The 19,558-nt window shown below is 35.9% G+C and overlaps 1 protein-coding gene across 15 annotated transcripts in view; it reads left to right on the top strand.

The window, feature by feature from the left end:
* Positions 1-19,558, top strand: part of TCF12 (transcription factor 12) — a 382,270-nt gene that overhangs the window by 256,037 nt on the left and 106,675 nt on the right. For all 15 annotated transcript variants that reach the window (XM_063639405.1, XM_063639407.1, XM_063639402.1 and 12 more), the window contains one exon: positions 146-210. In XM_063639405.1, the coding sequence (XP_063495475.1) occupies positions 146-210 (65 nt within the window). The remainder of the gene's footprint in view (positions 1-145; positions 211-19,558) is intronic.

Raw genomic sequence — 19,558 nt, 5'->3', positions numbered from 1 at the left:
AGCAAGTTTTTATAAATTATTGGATTGTATCCTTTAATTTGTTCTTTCTATTTTTAAACTGCAATATAATTATCATGAATAGTCTAGAAGTTTGATTGTCAATAAATGAGGGGTTTTATATAAAGTTAATTTCTTTGTTTTATAGGAAAAACATCAGAGAGAGGCTCATTTTCCCTGTACAGCAGAGATACTGGATTACCAGGCTGTCAAGTAAGTTTAATGATTAAAAAAAGCAATGAGATGGTTTTTAAACACATAAATAAAGACTCCATTAATAGATGAGATAGAAATTATCCAATTTATTTCACTGCTGTTTGTTTAATTTATAACTAAATGTTGTTTTTTTGCTCTCTTTGCTTAAAATCGTTTCAGTTCCCCAGTTTACCAGGCTGTCTTTATCATCAAAGATTTTCATTATCCACCTCCATTTTAACTGGAAACAAAACTACTGCTTTCCAAAATGCCTGTCATTTCTGAGAATTTTTTTTGCATATTTTCTCACAGAAAACATAATTAGTGGTACATAAAGAATATATAATTGATCTGCATAGCTTAAATATCCTGTAATGTCAAACTGATCATTAGTATTGAAAGTATTTTGTTTTCAATCCCGTATCTAACCAATTTTTAGGCTTCACACGCTCCCTGACCTGGAATCTTTGTTTCAGCTCTCCCACCTTCTCTAGCATTTTGTGCTTCTGCTAATGGGCATCTTTTCTGCCTTTTTCCTCATATTTTTAGACTGAGAATCCTGAACACACAATTCACCTGCAGATTCCCATCAGAATCAAGCCAAAAAGAATAGAAAGGAAAGGCAGAACATATTAAATTTGTTTTCTGCCATCTGCGTGCTCTACATGAGGGCCCACCCTAATTTCAGGCATGGGCATGTGAGCCAGTTTTAACTGCCATGCTAATAATACTCCATTTAATACATATTTCATAATTGTGCCTCTAAGAGAGTTTTACATAACATCCTGTTTTGTGATATGCCTTCCCATTATAAAATAATGTATTGTAGTAGTCTGGCCACGGTGGCTCACGCCTGTAATCCCAATACTTGGGGAGACTGAGGTAGGAGAATCACTTGAGCTCAAGAGTTTGAGACCAACCTGGGCAACATAGTGAGACCTTGTCTCTACTTAAAATGTAAAAATCAGCCAGGTGTAGTGGTGCATGTCTGTAGTCTCAGCTGCTTGGGAGGCTGAGGCAGGAGGATCACTTGAGCCCAGGAGTTGAAGGCTGCAGTGACCCATGATTGCACCACTGCTCTCCAACCAGGGTGACAGTGAGACTCTGTCTCAAAAAGAGAGAGAGAGAGAGAAAGGGAGGGAGGGAGGGAGGCAGGGAAGAGAAGGAAGGGAGAAGGAAAGGAAGAAAGAGAGAGAGAAAATAAATATATTGTAAAAATTCGGATCATATATTCCCATGTCCTTGATGGCAAATAGGCATGGTCTGAATAACTGATTTGTTAAGTATCATAGAGTTGGGGGTAGTTACTGGACTAACACTCAGATTTCTTGGCTTCAGACCAGGCAGTCTTACCCTATTTTCATCCAAGTGATTTTTTAAAGTTATAGTGTTGCTAATGATTGCTCTATTTTCCGTTGATGGTTAGCTTTATATTATTCTAGTCATTTAAAATATATATAGATTAGCATTGTGTCATAGCCAGTATTGTGCCTTACCAGCTCTTACTAGCCCACAAGAGCCGAATCTGTTAAACTTTTAGGAATTTAGCAAGCATGGTTGACATCACACTGATATCTTAAAATTGGCTATTATGAGCTGGGCACTGTGGTTTATACCTGTAGTCCCAGCTACTTGGAAAGCCAAAGCAGAAGGATCACTTCAGCTCAGTAGTACGAATCCAGCCTGGGCAATGTAGCCAGATTGCATCTCTAAAAAAAAATAAATAAAAACAAATAAAACAATGGCCATCAAGGAAGTATTTACATTGCACTGTGGAAATTCAAAAATGTTACAATTCAGGGCTTCCATTTTTTTAAACAGTTGTTAAACACTTACCAGCATACCGCTCATGCCTAGTTAAAAATTGCAGAGAACCAAAGAATATAAGTGCTTATTCAGATCACAGTAAAAAATAGAAAAGCAGCAATTCAACATCTAGCCCCCACTAAGGTACCTTTCTGACCTTTTTCAAAGGTAACAGTGCTTTAAGGCCAACCAAGATATACAATTTATTCTGTACAGTTTTAGCAGTATCCATTGATGAAAACCAAAATATCCTCTTTTTTGGTCCATATCAACTGTGGATTGGTGATTGTAATATTTCTGCAATTCATAGTTGATATCAGAATTCATTCTTTTTTATGATACAAGTTACTGTTTGAATTTCATAGTCTGAATTTTAGTTCATAAGTGACTTGGACTGGAGGCTGTGTATCTAATTTCTGATATTGGCTATAGTACTCATTTTGAGAGTTTTGTAGGCCACCTAACCATCACTCTTCTGAATCTCTTCAGAGTACAACAAAATTTTAAAAACTAAGTTGTGGCCGGGCACAGTGGCTCACACCTGTAATCCCAGCACTTTGGGAGGCTAAGGCGGGAAGATCACCTGAGGTCAGGAGTTCGAGACCAGCCTGGCCAGCATGGTGAAACCCCATCTCTACTAAGCATACACAAATTAGCCGGGCGTGGTGGCAGGCTCTTGTAATTCCAGCTACTCGGGAAGCTGAGGCAGGAGAATCGCTGGAACCCAGGAGGCGGGGGTTGCAGTGAGCTGAGATTGCACCATTGCACTCCAGCCTGGGCAACAGAGGGAGATTCTGTCTCAAAAATAAATAAATAAATAAATAAATAAATAAATAAATAAATAACCAAACTAAGTTACATCACTTGGACAATGAATGATTGATAAAAGTAACTACAAAGAATCCTGTAGGTTTAAGCTTATAAGCTCTGCAAACTGCCTCTGTGACATATCATTAAGTTAACTTGTCTGCCACCCTGCTTCAGGGCCTTAAAAGTCTTTTCATCTTCATCTTAAATCTAAGATAGCAGCTTAGTTAGGCAGTATTGAATCTTATATGTATTCTCATACTATAAGATTAACTGGAAACAAAGCTATAACCATAACAAATTTGTTTACTTATCAGATATATGAAAGTGCTTTTCTCAGTTCCGAATCATACAGTAGAAGGTCATAAATGTCATTTGAGGGGGGTAAGACAGAAGGTTTAGAGTCAAGAGACCTAGGTTCAAGTCCCATCTCTGCACTGATTTCTATCTGAAAGATAGTATTAGCCGTTTCTGCTTCTACCTACTTAGTAGATCTCTGAAGGTTAAACTGTATGGGCTTATGAAAACATTTCAAAAAATAAATAAATAATTTTAAAGTTCTCAATTCATGTAAGCCACATAACAAAAGATATTTTGGATCTTTAATATTATTTTTAAGAGACTTAAATGTTTGAGAGCCACTGGTCTAATTACTGCTAAACTTGAGGGGGGAGAAAACACTATTATAAGCTTTTTGAGACCACAGCTAAATCATAGTTCATGCTTATACTAATGTTTTTATTATGTTCAAATGTTTTCACTTACATATTTATACCCTCTTGGCAAAGGTATTGCTGTTTAGTTAGAGCCAGCAATAAGTTCTATTAATGTAATTGTCCAGTTTTGCAAAGGTGAATCTTAACAGTTTTTACCAAGGATTAATGTGCATTTCTACCACATTTAATTATCATATCAAAAGACATTTATTTTAAACCTAAATGTGTAGCACTCTAATAACATTTGCTACCATTTGCTGAGCACTAACTGAACCAACCATTGAACTAAACATAATCACATTTAATTCTTTTAACAACAACTCATTTTGCAGATTAGTAAACAGAGGTTCTCCTAAGGTATTATGCTTAAGGCTACATATCTAGCAAGTGGTAAACCTAAACTCATGCTTGAGTGTTTTGACTATATGACTATACTTCAGCATAGGAATCCATCAGATTTCAATTCCGTGCCCTTATTACCTTCCTTCATTTTTATTTGTTTGAGAAGGAGACAGGGAATTAAATTTTTTTTTTTTTTTTTTTTGAGGCAGGGTTTCACTCTGTCACACAGGCTGGAGTACAGTGGCGCTCACAAGACCTCCTGGGCTGAAGGGATATAAGGTTTAGAGTCAAGAGACCTAGGTTCAAGTCTCATCTCTGCATTGATTTCTTCATCTGAAAGATAAGATAAGCAGTTTCTGCTTCCACCTATGTAGTAGGTCTCTGAAAGTTAAAGTGTATGGGCTTGTGAAAACATTTCAAAAAATAAATACATAATATTAAATTTCCAAATTCATGTGGCCCATGTACCAAAAGGTAATTTGGGTCTTCATATACTTCCCTGAGTAGCTGGGACTACAGGCACGCACCTGCCATGCCCTGCTAATTTTATATATATAATTTTTTTTTTTTTTTTTTTTAGAGATGGGGTCTCACTATACTGCCTAGGCTGATCTCAAATTCCTAGGCTCAAGCAATTTTCCTGCCTCATCCTGACAAAGTGCCGTGATTACAGGCAAGAGCCACCACTCCCAGAGGGAATTTAAATTTTTAACAAATATCCAGGTGATTTTGATTCACATGGACTAGAGTTCATGCTTTAAGAAACCCAACTCCTCTATATATGCCAACTGCTCTGTATAAGTCAATAGGAGTTATCCTTAGAGGAAACTATATGATTACTGTTTAGCAAACAGTTTATAAACATTTTGGAGAGATCAGAAAGGCCTATGGAAAAGAGAAGAACAAGGCTACTAGAATGTTTGATACAAAATAACAGTATTGCTATATGCAAGATTTAAAGATATTCAAATGAGAGAAAGATGCCTTTTTTTTTAAGAATTCGTAGAAGCAGTTCGTGAGCCCCGGAGAGGAAGCCCAAAATTCAGCAGAGTGGAAAGATTATTCTGCAGCAAGGATAAACTATTCAAAGAAAAACATGTATTCCAGACAGTATTTATTATAATGAGTCAGAGGAGGGACAAAAAGTACACTTTAACTAACTGGCTGCCATTTTGTCTTACCTATTCATAAGCGACAAAAAAAATCCAAGGAAATATAAATAGTGACTCCAAAATTATACCCAAACACCACATTAAAACCATTTTTCTTCAACAGAATCCCCCAAGGAGCATTAACTCTGCTATTAATGTACATAAAATGCTGTTGACATACTGCAAAATTCAGACTAATTTAATAATGCCTGATGGGCTTTACTTCATGTTAAGATGATGTAATAATATGTTGCTAAATGAGTGTCCTCATATTACATTCACAGCAATCACATTAACTGATGAGCCATTAAAAGGAAACTCATGTCGCAGTATTACTGGAAACACTGATAGATCATTCTGCAATTAAATTTTTTTTATTGATCAAACACAGAGCATAGAAGCCAGCCTCTTTATTAACAATAGGTATATCACTTTAAAAACTACCACAGTTAAGTGAAAAGTCCTTTTATCAGTATAACAAAGTTTTTCATTTATACCTCTTAAGCAAGTATTTACTCAAGTAGTTTGATAAGTTTTTCTCTCAGTGTTTAAATGGAGAAGATGGCAGGGTCTTCGTTTTTTTTTCAGAAAGTGTGGTTTCATCTGAGTTCAGATATTATACGCTTGAGAAAATGACAACTTTAAAAACTGTACCTTACTTAACTCTTAGTTGTTTGGAGATAAGCTTATACCATTTGGTTTTTCCTTGCTCTTTTTTCCTGTTATACCCAATCTCATATACAGACATTTATAATAATAAAATACTTAAAGAGTTGATACATCAGAAAGACATAACAATGACAAATGTGTATACGCCTAATGAGAAAGCTTCAAAATGAAGCAAAACAAAAATTGATAGAATAAAAGAGAGAGATAAACAAATTGACAATCGTACTTGAAAAATTGAATAATTCTGTCTTAGCAGTTTGCAGAATAACTAGACAAAAAACTTAGTAAAGATGTAGAACAAAATTAACTATCGACAACCTTGACCTAAATGATATGTATAGGACCCTGCATACAACAACTGAAGAACATAAATTCCTTTCAGGGGCACACATTACACTGACAGACTGGAATCATATGCTGGTCCATAAAACTAGTGTCAGTAAATTGGAAAAGTTTGAAACTATACAAAGTATGTTCTCTGGACACAAAAGACTTAAATAAGAAGTCTGATGAGAACTCAGGGACACAAAGAAGGCAACTATAGACACGGGGGCCTCCTTGAAGGTAGAGGGTGGGAGGAGGGAGAGGATCAGAAAAAATAACTATTGGGTGCCAGGCGTACTTCTTGGGTGATGAAATAACCTGTACAACAAACCTCCCCGACATGAGTTTACCTATATAACAAGGCTGAACATGTACTACCTCTGAATCTAAAATACAAGTTTAGTAAAAAAGCCAAGTTGTATTAGAAGTCAGTAAGACTGGGTGTGGTGACTCATGCCTGTAACCCCAGCCCTTTGGAAGGCCGATTCAGGAGGATCACTTGAGCCCAGGAGTTCAAGACCAGACTGAGCAGCATAGTTAGACTCTGTCTCTATTAAAATTAAAAAGAAAAAAAAAAAAAGCTAGTCGGGTGTGGTGGCGGGAGGATTGCTTGAGCCCAGGAGTTCGAGGCTGCAGTGCACTGTTATTGCACTGCTGCACTCCAGCCTGGGCAACAGAGCAAGACTCTGTCTCAAAAACCGATGTCAGTAAGATATCTAGAAAAACACCAGATGTTCAGAAATTAAGCAACATGTTTAAATGACCCATCGTTTTAAAAAGAAACCACAGGAAATTCAGAAGATATTTCTAACTCAATAATAATGAAAATGTGACATAACAAAATGTGTTGGTGCATCTAAACCAGTGCCTTGAAGGAAAGTATACTTTTGAAAGCTTGTACTAGGAAAGATGTACAGTGAATGACCAAGGTTCTGCCCTAAGAACTTAGCTAGAAAAAGAAACACAAAGTAAACCCAAAATAAATAGAAGGAAATACTACAAATAAGAGCAGAAATCAATGTAATAGAAAAAACTAACAAAACCAAAATTTGGCTATTTGAAATAAATCATAAGGTTAACCCCTAGCTAGACCAGTTAACACAAGGGGAAGGAGAAGAGAACAAGAACACAAATTACCAGTATCAGGAATGAAAGAGAGGTTACTGCTATGAATCATATATACATTAAGAATATAATAAATATTATAACTTAGTAAATTTGACAACTTAGATTAAATAAATGAATTTCTTGAAAAATACTTACCAAAAGGAGACAAATTGAAACAAAATCTGAATACATGTATATCTTTTTTTCTTTTTATTTGAGACAGAGTCTCACTCTGTCGCCCATGCTGGAGTGAAGTGGTGCTATCTCGGCTCACTACATCCTCTGCCTCCCAGGTTCAAGCAAGTCTCCTGCCTCAGCCTCCCGAGTAGCTGGGACTACGGGTGCCTGCCACCACACCCAGCTAATTTTTGTATTTTTAGTAGAGACGGGGTTTCACCATATTGGCCAGGCAGGTCTCAAACCCCTGACCTTATGATCTCCCCGCCTCGGCCTCTCAAAGTGCTGGAATTACAGGCGTGAGCCACTGCACCCGGCCTGTATATCTATTAATGAATGTAAATTCATATCAAAAACCTTCCCACAAAGAAAACATAAGGGTCGTATGGCTCCTTTCAAAATGATTAATTCTTTCAAATGCTTAGGAAAAAAAAATACCAATTTTATACAAGTTAGTTTAGAAAACAGAGGAGGAGTGAATATTTCTCAGCTCTTTTTATCAGGTGAGCAACATCCCAGTAATACTCAAACAACACGTGTGGTTTGTACCAGAAGTGAAAGTTTGGTTTAAGATTTGAAAATCCATGTATTTAGTTCACCACATTATAACAGAATCAAGAAGAAAAATAATATGATCATTTCCATAGATACAGAAAAGATATTTGACAAAATTGAATACTCATGATAAAATCTCTCAGCAAGCTAATAGAAGGTAGTTTCCTCAATTTGATAAAAGACAAACATGAAAAAAATCTATGGCTAACAGAATACTTAGTGATGAAAGACTAAATGCTTCCCACCTAATGTCAGCACCATGGTAATAATTTTTTTCTCATCATTTTATGTTTTGGCCAGTGTATGAGGACAATAAATAAGTTTATAGAAATTGGAAAGGAATAAGTTGAATTTGCTGATGACGTGTTTGTGTACATAGGAAATCCTAAGGAATCATCAAGAAAACATCTAAAACTAAATAGTACTTTTAGCTATATCACAGGATACAAAGTCAATCTAAAAAATTAATTGTATTTCTGTACACTATCAGTGAAAATTAGAAAATAAAATTAACAGAATAGTACTGCTTATAGTAGTATCCAAAAGCGTGAAATACTGAGGGAAGAATGTAACAGAAGATGGCAAAGCTTCAACAGTGAAAACTCAAACATCTGTTGGAAGGCTTACTGTCACTTAGATGTTAGTTCTTCCTAAATTGGGTTATAGATTTCAAGGCCAGCCTGGGCAACGTAGCAAGACCCTGTCTCTTTATGGGAAGAAAACAAAACAAAAACTAAAAGACTTCTGCTTATCAAAAGACATAGGTTAAAAGTAAATCGGTAAGCCTCAGTCTAGAAGTTCAGTATTTGCAAAACATATTTAACAAAGGACTGATATCCAGGATCTATAAAGCATTCCAGGCTGAGGCAGGAGGATTGTTTGAGGCCAGGAGTTCAAATTGCCTGGGCAACTTAGCAAGATTCCCATCTCTACAAAAAAATTTAAAAATTAGCTGCAAGTGGTGGTGTGCACCTGTAGTCCTAGCTACTCAGGAAGCTGATCACTCAAGTGATTAAGGGGTATCACTTGAGCCCAGGAGTTTGAGGTTACAGTGAGCTGTGATCATGCTGCTTCACTCCAGCCTGGGTGACAGAGCGAGATCTTGTCTCTTAAAAAAAAGAATTCCTACAACTCTGTAAGGTTACCTAAGGCTTCTACAGTTTTTGTCTTCATGACAAAAGGTTTAAGTACAGTGAATTAACAAGTTTCCAGTCCCTTCTAGACTTATGTTCTATGGTAATGTCAAGAACAAGATCATTTCCACTTTGTGACATGATTACACTGGCCTGCTGTTTCCCAACAGTATTAATTAAAACTAGTTGTTTTAAACAGCAATTTTGATCTTTGTTTATGTAACAACAAACCTAATAGTAGCCTCAGTCTTGGGCAGAATTATTAGAAACATAATATTTAGAACAAGAAAGTTGATACTGTATTCTATTCTGAGCAAACGTGTTTCAGATCAGGCATAAGTAAACCAACTCATTCAGAGAACTAAGAAGTTAGTTACTCAAGTAACATGAAGAGCATCTTTTAAGTGTTTGAAGCATAATTCGACTTTTCTATAACTTTGAAGGTTAAAAAGTTGGACAATAGGTAGAAATTAAGCATTCCAGATTTCAGCTTAATTTTAAAAAAGAAATATTGTCACATGTTGAGCTGTTAATGGCATAGAATGTTAAACCTTGGTAGATAAATAACTTTCCTCTCACTGGATGTTTCCAAGCAGAGGGTAGACATCCACTTTACTGGAATTTTATGATAGCTTACAGTACCTATTGTGTGATTGAAATGAAAGACCTTAAAAGGGGCATGGTGTTGCATGCCTGTATTCCCACTCTTTTGGAGGCTGAGGCAGGAGGATTGTTTGAGCCCAGGAGTTCAAGGTTGCAGTGAGCTATAATCGTACTTGCACTCCAGCCTAGGTGACAGAATGAGACCCTGTCTCTAAAGAAAAAGAAATAGAAGACCTTAAAATGTTCCTCAATTCCATGAGCTTTCTAGTGCTCTCTAGAGCTTTCCAAATGGTGTTGATGATCCATCTGAGGTTGGTGACCAGAAATTATTGTTGACACTAACCTATATGGTTGTGTATGTGCTTCAGCTTTTATTCTAATACTACCCAGCAAACTACATGTATAAGCACAGACAGCAAATGGTTGAATCAATATAGTGATCAGGATTGCAGGCCAGTTAGCTAGGTTAACAATGATGATACTACATAATAACTAGCATGTATCAGTCACTTGACCCTATAAGCATAATTTCATTTGGTCTCCGCAGTACTCAAATGGTGATATTGTTGCTGCTGTTGCATCTGTTATTATTATTCTTCCCATTTGATAGTTGAGGAACCTGAAGCCTCGATAAGTTATATAATTCACCCAAGATTTCATAGCTGGTAAATATTAGAAGGATAAGATAATTGATGTAGTGATAAGAGAGTGGATGAAGTAATAGACCAGGTTTCAAAGGAAGGTAATGAAGCCATGATTAAACTTTGTGACTGGAAAAAAGGTCAAGATATTGGTTGTTATGCAGTGAAAGAACAGGTGCAATAAGTAATAAGGGAATGATGGCACTACAAGAACAGGAGGTTATGTCAAAGAGTTGAATATTGGACTTACAGATTTCACAAGTCAAGTGGTTTCCAGGGCTAACAATCTAGTCCTCCTTTGAGGAGTAGATTGGTGATTTAGGGAATTGTTGGAGTCACGAAGATTAAGAAGACGTAAGACTAGCTCTTGGATTGATGTGGAAGCTATCCAGAGATGATTGACTCATAAGGTAGCGTGTGAAAGGGACATACATGCACACTAGTTGGCACACAGTAGGCATTGAGAAAATGTTGTTTGAATCTGAACCATGTGATCTAGGAAAGAGTATATAAGTAAGGCTGACAAGCCATCAGATGCCTGCAGAGTGATGTGCGTTTTGTGGGTTGTTTGGAACATAGGTAAATAAATTGTTTTGTGGAAAGAAAGTCTGATCTTGGAGTATCAGGCAATAGACACTTTTTTTTTTCTTTTGAGATGGAGTCTCGCTCTTGTCACCCAGGTTGGAGTACAATGGCATGATCTCGGCTCCCTGCAACCTCTGCCTCCCAGGTTCAAGCAGCTCTCCTGCCGCAGTCTCCTGAGTAGCTGGAATTACAGGTGCCCCCCATCACACCTGGATAACTTTTTGTATTTTTGGTAGAGACGGGGTTTCACCATGTTGGCCAGGCTGCTCTCGAACTCCTGACCTCTGGTGATCCACCTGCCTCAACCTCCCACACTGTTGGGATTACAGGCGTGAGCCACCGTGCCCAGTCAATAGACACTTTTAATGTCCTATTTTTGTTAAAAGGCCATAGAGAGAGAGAGAGTTGGATTATGCAGGGCCTTCTTGGCAGGGAAAAAACTTCATTCATTCTTATATTTTTATTTTATTTACTTATTTATTTACTTTGTGAAACAGGATCTCGCTCTGTCACCCAGGGTGGAGTGCAGTGGTGTGATCACAGCTCACTGCAGCCTCCACCTCCCAGGTTTGGGTAATTCACTGCAGCCTCCTGGGACTACAGGCATGTGCCACCACAGTCGGCTAATGTTTATATTTTTTAGGTAGAGATGGGGTTTTGCCATGTTGCCCAGGCTGCATTCATTGTTTCTTTATTTCTGTTCTCTCCATGAAAATTGATGGTTATACTTTTGATGATAGTTAGTGCTCTTTGGAAGCAGTTTCAGAAAGTCCATTTATTCTTTCATAAACTTATTTCAGGAGAAAAGAGCCTATTAAATAATAGGTAGAGATTTGATGCCATCTCAAAACAGAAAAAAGAGGTGACTACATACTGGCTATTACATGATAAGGGATTATTGTCAATTTTGGAGCATGTAACAAGGGGTAGGAGATGGCAGAACAAATGAAGCAGGAACAACAGAATGTTGACAGCTGTCAAAGCTGGGTGATAGGTACATGAAGGTTAATCGTACTTTTTTTCCTACTTTTGTGTATATGAAATGTTCTAAACTAAGAAGTTTAATGTTTTGAAGATGTCCAGTATGTAATATTTCATTCTATAAAGTATAGCATGCCTAACTATATGCCTAATGCTATATTGGGTTTTTTTTTTTACTCTTAATTATACTTATGAAAATACAAGGAATTAAGAAGAGAGGATACTTAGTTACTCCATGTTAAAGCTAGTATTAAAGAGAAAAAGAGTGGCTTCAAAGTATTAGAACTCTTCTGAAAATAGTAGTACTACATAACACCATTTCCACGAATACCAAAGAGAAATAAGATTTCATCTCCTATTCTTCTAATGTTGGTACGTCACACAGCTGGCTTCTTTGTATTCATTAAAGAAAAGGCACAGAGGCATACCGGTAACACACAGGAAAACATTCAGTTAACCCTTTTTAATAAGAGAGTTATAAATTCAGACATTCAGAAAAACTACTCACTTTGAAGTAGACATGCTTAGAGTATGCTCACTACTAACCTCATAAGACTGCTTTCAAAAAATCCCCTATAGCATTTTTGGAAGTTGGACTTTTTATGGAAGCCTATACATTCCTAAAGGAAAGTCATTCTTATTGCATATTTGTAATTATTTAAATATTGCATATATTAAAATGACATTTAGCTTGTTCTCTTCATATTTCTTTTATCTCTAAGAAGTCTGTCTGTATTGATCTACATCCTGGATCTCTCTACTGTGATATCTTCTCATTGGCTGATAAAAGATTTGGGAGGGAAGTTGAGAAAAAAAAAAAATTAGTGAAAAAGAAAAATTAAGATGGTAAAATTTCCTATTGCAACTAATAATTAAAGAAGATTAGGAAACTGAAACTGCTAGATTGTCACGTTTTAGCACTGTAATATTACATGCGTAGTTTATTTTCTTTTTTTGAGCTAGAAAGATTGGGCTGATTGACTGGGCACGGGACTCATGCCTGTAATCCCAGCACTTTGGGAGGCTGAGGTGGGCAGATCAATAGGTCAGGAGTTCAAGACCAGCCTGGCCAGCGTAGTGAAACCCCATCTCTACTAGAAATACAAAAAAAATTAGTCGAGCATGATGGTGCACACCTGTAGTCCCAGTTACTCGGGAGGCTGAGACAGGAGAATTGCTTGAACCCAGGAGGCGGAGGCTGCAGTGAGCAGGAGAATTGCTTGAACCTGGGAGGCAGAGACCGCAGTGAGCCGAGATCATGCCGTTGCACTCCATCCTGGGCGACAGAGAAAGACTCCATCTCAAAAAAAAAAATTTTTTTTAAAGATTGGACTGATTTCGTTGGCAGGATACATTTGATGGATGAATGTCATTATCTTCTCAAACTTGCATGACACTTTAAGTATAGACAATATTTATTAAGTTTTCAAGAGGATATATTGAGATTATAAAATTTGGGTTTTGTAAAACAACCAATGTAACAGTTGGCTAGTGGTGGCTGGTGGTTTTTGATTGACCTAGGAAAGGATTAGAATCATCTCAGGTTTTCTTTCACTTTGTTTTTCTGTTTCCCCCCTTCTTCCTCCCCCAAATTAATATATTGTCCAAAGTGTTCATAATGACTTGGAACTATTCAGGTTGCACAAAGCATTTAATGAAATCTTGTCTTAGACAAAACACTAGAGAGGATCATAATTAATGTCTCATTTTCTGCCAGTTGCTATTGATTACTCATTCAAGATCCCTTTGTTCTCAGAATGATAACTGTAGTTTGCATCACTATCTAATGAGATTCTCAGGATAGAATTCTTTAACAACTTGCTGATAATCGCTAACATATCCCTGAAATTTCAATGTAAATGAATTTGCATCATAATACAATTATTTCACAAATGGCGATATTTTCCAAATTTGAAATGTGTTAATTTTTTTAATCATTTGTAGAAAATTAACAGAAGACTGACATATTATTAAAGCCCAACATTTATTTTTTGCCCTGAGTTGCCCTCACCCTTCGATTTTGATTTGATTATGACTTGGGGTGAGAGACTTCTTTGTCATTCTTGGGTTACTCTGTCATAATCTCTGAAACTTCAAATGGATTTACAGCTAAAACACAGTGATTTTTCGAAATTAGAACAACAACTGCAAATGTGGTAATACTATAATAATTCTGCTCTTAGAACAATTTTGTTTCTTGATCCCTCAGTGACAAAAGAAACACGTGGTACTATAGCATAAAGAATATGCGAAATCGTAACAGTTTATGTATTCTGTTACAATTGTGTTTTATACCTTTCTATTCCTTTAATTTCCACATACTCCCTCCCCAAAAAGATAAATCTTTTGAACAGCTGCTTGCCTTTATGTATTTAAAACCGCATACCATTTCAGGGGTGTAAGATAGGCTTGAAATTAAGGAATTCTGTAGAATTCTTTAATAACACAGCAGAGGTTCCATGAATTCATATCAATATTTTAAATTTTTGGAGATATGTGACTATAACATATTAGGTACTCTCCATCTAATTTTCTTAAATAAATTAATAGGTAGTACTTCCAAATTTTAATCATAAAATGATGCTAATAATTTTTGACCTATGGTTAATTAGGCCCTTATTTGATGTGAAGTTATGAGTGGCTTGGCGTTTAAGCCAAGCCATTTAATAAAACCCAGTTCTGAGAAAGAAAGCCTGTTTTTCAACATTTAATTTTCCCTTTCTGTTTTTTTTTATTTTTTATTTTTTGGTCTCACTGTGTTGCCCCAACTGGCCTCAAACTCCGAGGCTTAAGCAGTCCTCCTGCCTCACCCTCCCAAGTAGCTGTGACTACGTGTGCACATCACTGTGCCTAGTTTATTTTCCCTTTTGAGAATAAAGAATATCCAAATTATTGCAGTATGATTCTGAATCCTCCTAGCTTACTGAACAGCACCATTTTACATAGGATATTCTTCTGTCTCCCTACAAAATCATATTTAGAGTACCTTCTAATATAATTAACAAGAGTTCCCATTAAAAAAGGATGTTGGCCAAGTCTACCTACTACTTTATTCCTTTCGTTTACTTTTTGTTCATTATCACCACCAAAGCTTACACTCATCGAGTTCACATCTGGAAATCAAGCTATTTCTTACAGATGAAGAGGGAAAAAAAACTTAAAATATATGTATCACATAGGCTGTTAAAGTTCCTTGTTTTTAAAAATTGGAAATTTTGTTCACAGGCTAGAGGTTTGTCATATGTAATTCAAAATATGACTTACTTATTGTAGATTTTATCACGTAACCTAGGCCAGTCATCTAGGCTGCGTTAGTGTTTTGGGGGTAACCCTTTATTAATTATTCTCTAGTATTAGATATATTTTTCACAGAGAAAAATGTCTAGATGACTGTATCTATATTTTAGATATATATATATCTTTCTATAAAAGATAGTCTAGATGGCTATAAAAAAGATTATTTTACAAGAATATGTTAAGAAATTCATACTATGTAATTTCAGAATACTAGTTCTCTTTTGAATAAGATAGCTCGGCACAATAAAACTGCTTTGCCTAGTTCTGTATCCTCTGGGATAGTTCTGTATTCTTTTTGCCGGAGATACCTCCAGGACAAGATCAGTAGTAATCAATAATGCTTCTCATTTGTTTTAGGAAGACAGAAAAATCAATAATATGAACTTATATCTAATTTTATTTTAGGAGAAGAAAAATAAAATAGTTGATGTGTGTTTCAGTGTTGCCTAAATGTTTGAAGAATCAAATAAAGAAAAATATATTATTTTCTTAGTGTTAGAATATCAAAATCTTAGGCTTTTATAGTTTAGCACTTGATTTTTTAATTGTATTTTTTCATTGGTTTGCTAAATATTATTTTGTAGACTGTCAAGTCCTTGTGGACAAAATTTTGTCTTAAACTTTTTGTATTTCTTAGAGTACTGAACAGTTCATTTTAATTAACAGGATAAAATATGGTCTTGTATTCTTAAAAAGAAACTATTTTTTCTATATTTACTTGGCCTAATCATATGGATCATGTTACAGACTAAACAGAGGGAAATGGTTATTTCTGTGATTAGGACAGCTGAGTGAAGTGTAACCTGTGCATCTTTTTTGGCGTTAATATTCACTGTGGAACAAGAAGACAGGGCATTTCCTAACCACGTATCCAGATTTGTCTATAGTGAGGAAAAGGGTTTATCAGCACTAAAACTGGTAGCAAGTAAACTTGTTTTTTCCAAAAAAAATTTGTTCTCCTTTTTTTCTTTCTTTACTATTGCATAGATAAAAAATCTGCCAATATGTGTTCTGTAGGCATCTCAGCCTTAGGATTGTAATCCACAAATTCGTTTATAGATCACTTACATGTTTTCAAGTTAACAATCTTAAAAATGATACATGTTCCCAAGTTACTATGGAAGTCTTGTTGTATTGAGGAAAAGGGCTTTCTGAGCAGACTTAGATTCAAATTAGGGTTTCACTACTTGTTATCACTGTAATATATGAAATCTATATAATACTTATTAAGATTGCTATAAATCCTAAATGAGATGGTACATTTGAAAGTGTACTAGGGAGTCCTCAATATGTTATTCTTCTTTGCTCCAACTCTTTATTTTGAAAAGTTACCAACCCACAGAAAAGGTTGAAGAATAATACAATGAACATCCATGTGAACTTCATCAAGAGTCATCAGTTAACATTTCTCCACATTTGTATATACACATTCCTTTTCTTTCTACTCATTCTGCGTGTATGAATATATGTTTGTGTGCTGCATGTGACTTTATATACACAAATGCACATACTTTTGCTAAATCATTTGAGAATAAGTTGACATTTTCCTATTTATTCTTGATCTTAATTGATACTGCTTGAATCTGTCACACCCTCTTTGGATTTAGCATCTGTCAATCCTCTCTAGGGATCTGTCATTTCTGCCCCTATTCTCTTGCCTATTTCCAGCATCCTTTCTTACCATAGCCATTGGGAGTTGTAACCCAGTCAGCTTGGATCCAGGGCAGACAGGGTCTCCTGAAATCCTAGATCACTTGCTTAAGACAAAAGGTTTATACGCAGGAAACAGAATAAAAATACCATTTGTCTCATTTATTTTGTAATATTTGGAATGTAGTGAGTTAATGGGGAAAGAAAAACTGAAACTGAGTTTTTTGTATTAACTAGGGCCAATAACTGTACTGTACACTTTTACTGTTAGGCCTTGTTTACTTCCCCCAACAACCTTGTGAGCTATTTGTAAAGAGGGAAACAGACTCATTAATGTTGGATAATTTGTTCAAGATTACCAGTCAGGATTTGGACTCAGGATACCTAACTCCAAAACCAGTGCTGTTTCCAGAACATCAGTATTTGTGTAGACTTTCAGTCTACTTTTAGAAATAGAGGAAATACACTTCCTGTTCATGATTTAGATTATGTGGTTCCTCTCTCAGCCCTTATTATGACTATTATTTTATTTCTTTGAAGAAACAATTCACTGGCTAACTTTTATTCATCTGAAAGTGTATGTTTACCTTATTAAGCAAACAGACTTCTCTTCACCACCCTGCGGACTGAGTCCTTTCTCCCTCCTCCGACGTGTTAGATTAGCAGCCAAAAAAAAAAGGTCTATAAAGGGCCAGATAACAAATATTTTAGGTTTTAACAGACCATACTTTTTCTGTTGCGACACTGAACTCTTACACTGTTGCATGAAAACAGCCATAGCCAATACATAAATGAATTGTGTTTCATTTGAGACTGTATTTCAAGAAAAGTATTTTCAAAAACAGACCCACTTTCTCCTCTGAGCTCTGGTTTTTTGACCCCTAATATAAATCACTATCTTATATTCCCATAAGAATTTGTATGCCAGGGAATGTTAGTGTAAGGGACACTGTTGAGAGACATACACATGTCCCTCCTTCTGATATATTTGTTTGTGTGTATATTATGACCAGCTTCATATGTGCCTTCCCCATGAGAAAATGCAGATGAAGTAATAAATGCAGCAGGTACCTCAAAACATATCAATGAAAGTCAGTTTGGCACTGAGCAGGAAAAATCCTGTTGAAATACCAATGATGTTTAAAGGAAGCTTTAAGGTACTTGACCCCTGCCCTTAAGCATGTGGTAATAATATGTTCCATCTAGTATACTATGAGCCATATTCTGATCTTGCCATTTAAGCAATGTTGAATGTGCCCAGCCTGAGCAAAATAAAAGAAAGAAATTCAGAACAGATGTGACAATGGAAATTTCAGCATAACATCTATGGGAGATTTAATGATTCCTAGGTCATACTACTCTCAGATAACACCATCAGAAAATTCATAGCTGATGGTCTGTCATAGAAATACAATACATACATGCCTATTGTTATATTTATATTGATCATTTTCTCCCTTTTGTCATTTATTCTGGAGGTTATTATTTTAATGGAGACTATTTCTCCTTTAGGTCTGATAATTACATCTTTCTCTCCTGATGTACCAAATGTTGTATCTGTTGGAATTTGTACAATTAATGCTAAATAATTAAATTAATATTATGTAGTCTTCATTTACACATTATATTGCCTGGTAATTGAAATTGTCTTCTCTCTACTTTCCTCCTTTATAAGGGAATGTATCAGCTTTATCTAAAGAAAAGTGTACATTTTGAGGAGTCTGGAAAATTACATTCTTAATTATGAGTATTTCTGAAAGATGTGATGAATGACCTTTGGCTGGTTTAGTACATTGTTTGCTTCATGCTCCAAAATTGTTCCATAAGCTTTAAAGAAACTGAAGCATTAAATGGAAATGAAAAGAGTTCATAGCAGAACTTAGGAGATGCAGCAGAAGCCATAATCAGAGGGAAATTTATTATTGTAAATACCTACATTTAAGAAGAAGCAAGCGCCCAAATCAGTAACCTAACTTCATACCTTAAGAAACAAGTAAAAGAAGAACAAACTAAATTGAAGAAAGCAGAAGAAGAAAGGAAATAACAAAAGATTAGAACAGAAATAAACAAAATAGAGACAAGAAGGACAATGGAATCAACAAAATCAAAATTGGTTCTTTAAAAATATCAACAAGGTGACTCACACCTGTAATTTCAGCACTTTGAGAGACCAAGGCAGGAGGATCGCTTGAGGCCAATTCAAGACCAACTGGAGCAACATAGTGAGACCCCATCTCTGCAAAACAATTTAAAAATTAGCCGGGTGTGGTGGTGCACATCTAGTCCCAGCTACTCAGGAGACTGAGGTGGGAAGATCACTTGAACCTGAAAGGTTGAGGCTGCAGTGAGCCGTGTTTGTGCCACTGCACTCCAGCCTGAGCAACAGAGCAAACTCCTGTGTCAAAAAGTAAACAAAAATAAAAGTAAATAAAAAAATCAACAGAATTGACAAACCTTTAGCTAGATTGACTGAGGAGAAAAAGAGCAATGTCAAATTACTAAAATCACAAATGGAAATAGAGGACATTACTACTGACTTTACAGAAATAAAAAGGATTATAAGAGATTACTATGAATAATTGTGTGCTAAAAAAATTAAATAATCTGGATGAAATAGACAAATTCCTAGATATAAACACACTACCAAAACTGGCTTAAGAAGCAATAGAAAATCTGAACAGAGCTAAAACCAGTAAAGAAATAGAATTAGTAATAAGAATCCTCCCATAAAAGAAAAGTCCAAGGCAGGACCCAGTGGCTCATGCCTGTAATCCTAGCACTTTGGCAGGCTGAGGTGAGAGGATCACTTGAGCCCTGCAGTT

This window comes from Symphalangus syndactylus, chromosome 5 (assembly GCF_028878055.3).
Source record: "Symphalangus syndactylus isolate Jambi chromosome 5, NHGRI_mSymSyn1-v2.1_pri, whole genome shotgun sequence".
Lineage (NCBI taxonomy): Eukaryota > Metazoa > Chordata > Mammalia > Primates > Hylobatidae > Symphalangus > Symphalangus syndactylus.
Note: the sequence above shows the minus strand (reverse complement) of the source record. Positions and strands in the feature narration are given on the sequence as shown.